This window comes from Carya illinoinensis, chromosome 12 (genome assembly GCF_018687715.1).
Source record: "Carya illinoinensis cultivar Pawnee chromosome 12, C.illinoinensisPawnee_v1, whole genome shotgun sequence".
Classification (NCBI taxonomy): Eukaryota; Viridiplantae; Streptophyta; class Magnoliopsida; order Fagales; family Juglandaceae; genus Carya; species Carya illinoinensis.
This window is the reverse complement of record NC_056763.1, coordinates 18,709,732-18,717,314: the sequence shown is the minus strand read 5'-3', so window position 1 is coordinate 18,717,314 and position 7,583 is coordinate 18,709,732. Positions and strand designations below refer to the sequence as shown.

Sequence of the window (7,583 nt, the reverse complement as noted above, 5' to 3'; positions counted from 1 at the left end):
TGCAGAAAAGTGAACCTAACATCCATAATAAGTTGTCATAATATAATTCATAGATAATATATTATACATGTTAGGATCCAATCATTCTATTTACATTTAAAACTAACATGATACATCTACATTCAAAACCAACCAAAAACTATTACAAGAGATACAACCCAATATAGACACAACAATATACGTACAATCCTATTATCTATTATCATTCTTCGAAGTTCGACCTCTTGCTTGTGAAGCATATTCTGTCTCTATTAATTTGTCCTTTTCTTTTTTAGCTTCATACTCATGCAACAATACAACATCTTCCCTCTTCCGAACTTCATTCTCTTTGTCAAGATTTTCTCAAATACTACTGATTGAAGTATATCTATCCAAATGAAGAATTGACATTTTGTTTCTCTTTATACCAAAGGCTGGGGTGATCATAGCACCAAAAGCAGGCGTGCTTGTAGCACCAAAGGCAGGGGCGCTCATAGCACCAAATGTAGGGGCGCTCATAGCACCAAATGCAGGAGTGCTTGTAGCACCAAAAGCAGGGGTGCTACTTGCACTAAACGCAGACTGACTTGTTGCACCAAATGGTGAGGAGGAACCAAATATGCTACTCCCAAATGCTGGTTGTGATTGTTGATTTGTGCTTCCAAAGGGACTTGCTGGAGTAGAAGTGGATCCAAACCCACCAAAAGAAGCCTTCTAACCAAAGACAGAGGATCCTATAGAGACAAAAGTGACATCAATTCCAGTAGAATTTTACAGTAAAGAAGGAAAACATATTATTTATATAATAAGGCATTTTAGAAGAAGTAAAGAAGAAATCACTCTACTCTAATGAAGTCTACATCACCAATATTAGAGAATGGTCACTCAAGATATACAGGAGGAAAAAACACCAAGGTAAGAACACTAGTGCAAGGAAAAAGAATAAGCAAGCTTCCATGTACTCAAAATTCAAGCAAATTACTACCTCAATTATTGTTTAATAATTCATTCAATTTCCAAAGAAGAAACTAATTCCTCGCCAGTGATGATGATAAAAAAAAAAAAAAAAAAAAAGCTGCAGCACGAATAAATACTCAATGTTCTAAATTTGTAAGAAAATAAATACTCAATTTTTCATTCCTTTGCCTCATGAATTCATGCCCTTGTCCTTTCCTTTGATGTTTCCGTTCCGAAACTGAAATAGAAAAAGAAACCAGATCAAACAAAGAATGCAATGTGTCCGTCAATAACCAGGTACTCAAAGGCCCATTATTCCATCTTTGCAAACTATTATTATACAGCAAAGGTTGATACGTAATTGGAAAATTGAAAATTTTAGTAAATCAACCTTAAGAACTTATCGACAACGGACTCCGAAATTTGAAACCACTTCTGCTTTCAGATTGGATAAGATCTGTTTTATTCTGATGAATCGGAAAAAGTAAACTTTGAATTAAACCTAGTAGATTAAGCAGCAATCCGCAAACCCTAGTAGGAATACCAATATAAAGCCTTACACTGCCGACGAGATTGAAAGAGATAGAGAGAGAAAAGAGGGAACGTAGAAATAGGGTTTCAAAGGCTCGTACCGTCGAAACATCGATATGTGTGAGCAAGAGAGAGCAGCGAAGGACGCAAGAGGAAGGGTTATGTTGCAGTAAGTCCTTTTGGCCTTTGGGGACAAAATGCCGTGCCGAAGAAGGAGAATGAAGCTTCGAGTGAGAGGTCTGAGGGAGGAGCAGAGATCTGAGGGAGAAGCGGGAGAATGAAGCAGCGAGGGTTTCAATTTCACTAACCCGTGATGTGGCTCGGACCGAGTTCGGCCACGTCAGGAGTGTGGAGTGCGTTTGGAAAACCGGGGGCTGAGTAGAGTTTTCCTTTATCAATAAGATTTGAGAACTGGAGCTTTGACGAGAAATGAATTCTAGAGAAAGAGATTTAGAAAAATATTTCTACAAGCATAAGTGATAGGAATTTTTACCATTTTCTTCATAACACAAGCATAAGGACGGCAAGATCTACGAAGAAAGAGTGAAGTGTAAGAGAGAGAAGAACGGCTGAGGAAGAAGACTGAAGCGGAAGAGAGAGGCAATGGACTCAGGAAAATAAAGAGAAATAACGTGTGAGTGAACCCACCGTAAAGTTTATGAATTTATGACGTGGCACTCTTTCATTGGATGGTGTAAAATGCCCGAAGTCACCTAATCCTGTTTTAAGATAAACTCTTTCTTTTTTCTTTTTATTTTTCCTGACAGGAAGAAGGAAAATCATCATTTTCACTCGAGAAATTTCAACCCCCCCCCCGATTTGATACCTTCCTTCTCCCATTCGCTTTCCTTCTGATTTTTTTTTCCTCTTGCCGACTAAACGAAAGCACACGGATTGATGACTGTTAATTTGAATCGAGATTCCTGAGTCTCTCTCTTTCTCACAGAAATGACCGGCGCCGCCTCGGCGCTTTTCCTCTTAGACATAAAAGGCCGCGTCTTGATTTGGCGCGATTACCGTGGCGATGTCTCCGCAGCTCAGGCCGAGCACTTCTTCACCAAGCTCATCGAGAAAGAGGTTTGTTCTCTATTAGCATCTTGAGTGAGAAATCGCAAATTCAGTTTTCAGACCGATTGATTCATTTTTCTCAAGTTTACCTCTGCGAGTTTCACTTTTTTATTAAAAACAAAACGGTTAGTTTAAAGAAAAAAAAGCTTCGGAACCAATAGTTTCGGTTTGGTCTGCATGGAGAAAAAAACCCGATTAATTTTATACGCTCATGATCTCGGTTTCAGGGCGATCCGCAATCGCAAGATCCAGTGATTTACGATAATGGCATAACGTACATGTTTATACAACACAATAACGTTTACTTGATGACTGCCTCGAGGCAGAATTGCAATGCCGCCAGCCTTTTACTCTTTCTACATCGTTTAGTTGATGTAAGCCGTTTTTTTTATTACAAGAAGAAATATGTATATTAGAGATAGAATGGGGAAGTTGATAAGTATATTTTCAGGTGTTTAAACATTATTTTGAAGAGTTAGAAGAGGAATCCCTCCGAGATAATTTTGTAGTTGTGGTAAGAGCATTTCTCAGCTTTTATCATTATTTGTATGTTTTTATGCCCTTTGTGACGGAATGGATACGGAACTTAAGGATAGGTTTTAACGAATGTGCACACTGATGACGTGCCTTTTGTGAACTTGCAAGTATGAATTGCTCGATGAAATTATGGACTTTGGCTTCCCGCAGTACACTGAAGCGAAGATTCTTAGCGAATTTATCAAGACCGATGCTTATAGGATGGAAGTTACACAGCGTCCTCCCATGGCTGTGACAAATGCAGTGTCCTGGCGTAGTGAAGGGATACGATACAAGAAGAATGAAGTAGAGTTATCTTTTGTACATGTTCTTGTAATTAAAATGAGACGTCATCTGATATTTGTTTGAAGCTTTGTTCATCGTAAATCAGGTTTTCTTGGATGTGGTGGAGAGTGTGAATATACTTGTCAATAGCAATGGCCAAATAATACGTTCAGATGTTGTGGGGGCACTAAAAATGCGAACATATTTAAGGTACATCATCATATCATCTTTTTTGTAATTTGTTTAAGCTTGTGAAGAGTTCATCAAGGATGAGAGTTTTAAAGCATTACCTGTTCTTATGACACAGTTAGTTGAACTCATACTATATGGTAAGCTTGATGGCATGCAAATCTACAAATTAAAACTGAAAGCCACCTAAGTTGCTGAAGTTTACTAATATGAGGGTCAATACTAACCCAAAGCCGAAAGGTACATAAGGAGTCAAAGATCTGGACCAAGTAATTGAGACTCACTGAAATATAGGTGGAACCTCACCAAGCTAAGGTCTTTTGGACCCACCCTATGGCCTCAAATACATGCCCCCCTGCCAAAACTGTGTATTAGATAATCTAGGGAATCTCCTATTGGGGAATCGAATCCAGGATGTTTGAGTCTTTAGCTCGCTCCAAGCCCATCCATTGACCACTAGGCTGCACATTGATAAGTACAGATGACTATGTTAAGGGCCATATTGAACTCCTGGCAGAATCAAGGTAAAATTCAGATGTCATTATTAATGTTTAACAAAATATAGTGTACGATAAAGGTCTCAGTTCTAAGAGAAACCATATATGAAAATTATAGGGAGGATATGCTAGTCTGTACTTTCAAAGGATTACACTAACCATGATCTATTTTGTTATAGTGGTATGCCTGAGTGTAAGCTTGGCCTAAATGATAGATTACTACTGGAGACTCAAGGTGGAGCAGCAAAAGGAAAAGCCATTGATCTGGATGATATCAAGTTCCACCAGTATGTATGATTATTTTGCTCATTCCGTTTCTCTGCTGGTTTATGATATATTTTTTTTTATAAGCTCTGCTGGTTTATGATATTTCCTATGTGAACACTTCTGAAGATAAGATCTTCTTTGTTCTTGGTTTTTCTTCATGCATATTCGTTTCCCTTTTCCAGGTGTGTACGTTTGGCTCGATTTGAAAATGACAGGACAATATCCTTCATACCTCCAGATGGATCTTTTGACCTGATGACATATAGGCTCAGTACTCAGGTTCATTTAATGTTGTTTGCACCGTAAATGTTCAGTGGCTATTTTATAGCTGTTTACACATTTTTGCCTCCATTGGTAATCAAGATGTACTTAAAATTATACGATCATTCTGCATGGGGTCAATCGGTTGTGTCTTGATTTTTAGTCATAGTCACCTCGTTTATTTTCTTGTATCTAAGCTCTTTATTTATGGTTTCAGGTAAAACCTCTCATTTGGGTAGAAGCACAAGTTGAAAGGCATTCTAGAAGTCGTATTGAGATCATGGTTAAAGCTCGGAGCCAGTTTAAGGAGCGCAGGTAAAATTTTTGTAGTGTTATCCTAATAATGTACATTCGGGCTTGTTCTTGGTGGTAGAAACAAAGGTGCAGTTCAACCACAATAACTGATTTTATACTATACTAATTAGGACTCATTTGTGGTTTGTTTTAGCGGTTAATAGCCCTGCATAACTGAGAAGGCAGATACCGAGGTTTGATGTTTCATGAAATTTAAATTTTAGCCTTCCTCCCGAAATATTCTTCCAGTAGTGTTGAAGACATCCAAATACATTTTTCGTGTGCCGTTTTTGCTTTTTCTGTTCTTGAGTAGATAAAATCACAAGCAGGTGCTTTCATGTTTTAAAATCTTTGAGACACATGGAGTTTGGACATTTGACGGCAGTGAAATGGTAGGACTTAAGTTATCTGATTATTTGGTACAGTCAGCATTAATTTTTGGGGCCCTTTTTTTATATAAGTAACTTTTGGGGCCTTTGAAGCATTTGGAATGATTTTGTCCTCTTTCCATAGAAAACTCTGTAATTTATAGTGTCTGGAATGGCTTAAAAAAAGGCTCGAGATTGGATGGATACAAATCTTCACTTTGAGGGGTACAGCCACTTTTTTATGTTTGTATTGATGTTGAATCCTTCAATTTTTGTTTGAGTGTAATTCTCGGTTCTGTTTGTGGCACCTTCTTCTCTCTCTCTCTCTCTCTCTCTTTTTTTTTTTTTTTTTTTTTTGGAGGAGTTGAGGAGGTGGATGGTGGTTTTGGGTCTCCATATTCTACGTAAAAACATGATGTATGCCTTTGGGACAATGAATTGCTTCATGGCCGTTGCTTTAGTTTTTTGTTTTTTTCTTGATCTATATAAAATAAAATAAAAAAGGATAAGTTAAGGCCATAGTTTCTTATTTGATTCCCTGGTTAATTTCTAATACAGCACTGCCACAAGTGTTGAAATCGAGTTGCCTTTGCCATCCGATGCTACAAATCCTAATGTCAGAACATCGCTGGGAACTGCTACATATGCTCCTGAGAATGATGCTTTGGTTTGGAAAATCAAGTCTTTTCCTGGTAATAAGGTAAGGACTGGTCTAAGACTCCAATTCCTTTTTCCTGCATGCCATTAGCAACTGGGTAACTATGTTATTTGGTGCAACTTGACCTTTCCATTCTTAACCTTGTCCATAACCTGGAACCTTTTAGGAGTATATGTTGAGGGCAGAGTATACCCTTCCTAGTATAACTTCCGAAGAAGCTACTCCTGAAAGAAAGGCTCCTATCCGTGTGAAGTTTGAGATACCATATTTTACTGTCTCGGGGATTCAGGTATGTGTTCCTGCATCTCTGGATCCATGAATCTTGTTATTTTGCCTCACCTTTGTGTTTTCTGATGAATTGGAATAGAAACCAAAAGAAGAATACCATTTGTGTTGTGTGGTGAAAATGTAGTAGGGTAAAATCTTTAAGCAGCATTGTGAAGAGATGCTCAAAATAACTAGGGTTTAAATGGCTGGATCAAGACTGACTGTATGGAATGTAAATTAGATCAAACTAGGGTAAAATTGAAAAACTGGCAAGGATTAATTTCTTTGGGTTACCACTTTGTTATTTACTTGAATTGCATGCCTCTTTTCAAGGTCCATCTTGGACTTTTGAGAAAGAGGTTGTCCCGGTATTGATACAAATACGCTTAAACCGTGCTGCTTAAGTGCACCTGGCACATTCAACACCGGGTTGTCCCACACTTTAGGGCAGGGCAAATGATATTTCACATGAACCATGCTATCCTTAAAAGGTTTTTCTTTGGTAATCATAGATGCAGCAATGAAATTATGATAGGTCACACTTACCGTACTTGTATGAATTGGGTTTTTGCAGGTTCGATATCTCAAAATAATTGAAAAAAGTGGATACCAGGCTCTTCCATGGGTGAGATACATAACGATGGCTGGTGAATATGAACTAAGACTGATGTGAAGGCTGTTCTAAATAAAATTGCTGTCCACTTTGGAAGAAGTTTGTTTCCCTAATTTTGGTGGGTGCATGGGCTCTGCCTATTATATTAATACAATCGTATACTTATCAAAAAAAAATTTTGGTGGGTGCATTAGGGTTGCTCTTCTGTAATTATTTTCCTTCTGAGAGTAATGTGAAGGCCGTTTTGTAATAGGGGCGCTCTATTTGTTCCCATAAATTTTTGAAATGTAAGGATTGCTTTCTAAGGATACAGTAGCTGTTCAAAACGTTGAGTCTGTTTATTTTGTGTGAGTTCGGTCATTTTTGTTGTGAAATTGGACAGTGGGATTTCATTCAATTTTTGTGTATGATTTGGCCATTCTTTTGCTATCTTCCTACCATGAAAATTATGGGAAGTTTCAACAAGACAGAGCTTGCAAAATCTGAAGCATTGTTTTTAAATTAAGGCAAGTGATTAAGATAGTCTTTATTTTGTAGATTAGTTAATATGGGCAGCATTAACATCCTGTTTTGTACACATTTAGGCTAGACTCTTAACAATTCGGGTTTTTGGTCTTGGACCTACGAATGCAAAGAAAACACCAAGAGACAAAGGTTTTGGTGGAGGCTAGGGAGTCTCCAATGCCAAAGTCAGTATCGTTTTAATGTTTTGTGTGAGTGAATAGAGAGTTCTTAGTACTTGAGGATTGATTACCTTTTATACCTGGTTCTTGGGGTCAACTGTCCATATCTTGTGTCAGGAGTGTATGTCACCTTAACTGTCTCTTTGGTCA

At 37.9% G+C, this 7,583-nt stretch overlaps 1 protein-coding gene and 1 long non-coding RNA gene across 4 annotated transcripts; one reads left to right on the top strand and one right to left on the bottom strand.

Moving 5' to 3' along the window:
- On the bottom strand, positions 1 to 2,141 carry LOC122289926. Of its 2 annotated transcripts, XR_006236256.1 has the most exons (3): positions 1,569 to 2,076; positions 1,328 to 1,403; positions 1 to 1,174 (listed from the first exon to the last, which is right to left on the bottom strand). It is a non-coding gene; the product is annotated as an uncharacterized LOC122289926 (long non-coding RNA). The 2 variants fall into 2 exon arrangements; XR_006236255.1 differs by lacking the exon at positions 1,328 to 1,403 and having other exon boundaries at positions 1,569 to 2,141.
- Positions 2,142 to 2,268: 127 nt separating this feature from the next.
- Positions 2,269 to 7,147, top strand: LOC122289925 (AP-1 complex subunit mu-2-like). Of its 2 annotated transcripts, none has more exons than XM_043097334.1 (11): positions 2,269 to 2,544; positions 2,763 to 2,909; positions 2,987 to 3,049; positions 3,181 to 3,357; positions 3,443 to 3,546; positions 4,238 to 4,309; positions 4,472 to 4,568; positions 4,768 to 4,865; positions 5,771 to 5,912; positions 6,037 to 6,159; positions 6,712 to 7,147. In XM_043097334.1, the coding sequence occupies exons 1-11, from the start codon at positions 2,416 to 2,418 to the stop codon at positions 6,808 to 6,810; spliced, it is 1,251 nt and encodes a 416-aa protein (XP_042953268.1). In that variant the 5' UTR covers positions 2,269 to 2,415; the 3' UTR covers positions 6,811 to 7,147. The 2 variants fall into 2 exon arrangements, with proteins under 2 accessions (XP_042953268.1, XP_042953267.1); XM_043097333.1 differs by having other exon boundaries at positions 4,202 to 4,309.
- The last annotated feature ends 436 nt before the right edge of the window (positions 7,148 to 7,583 follow it).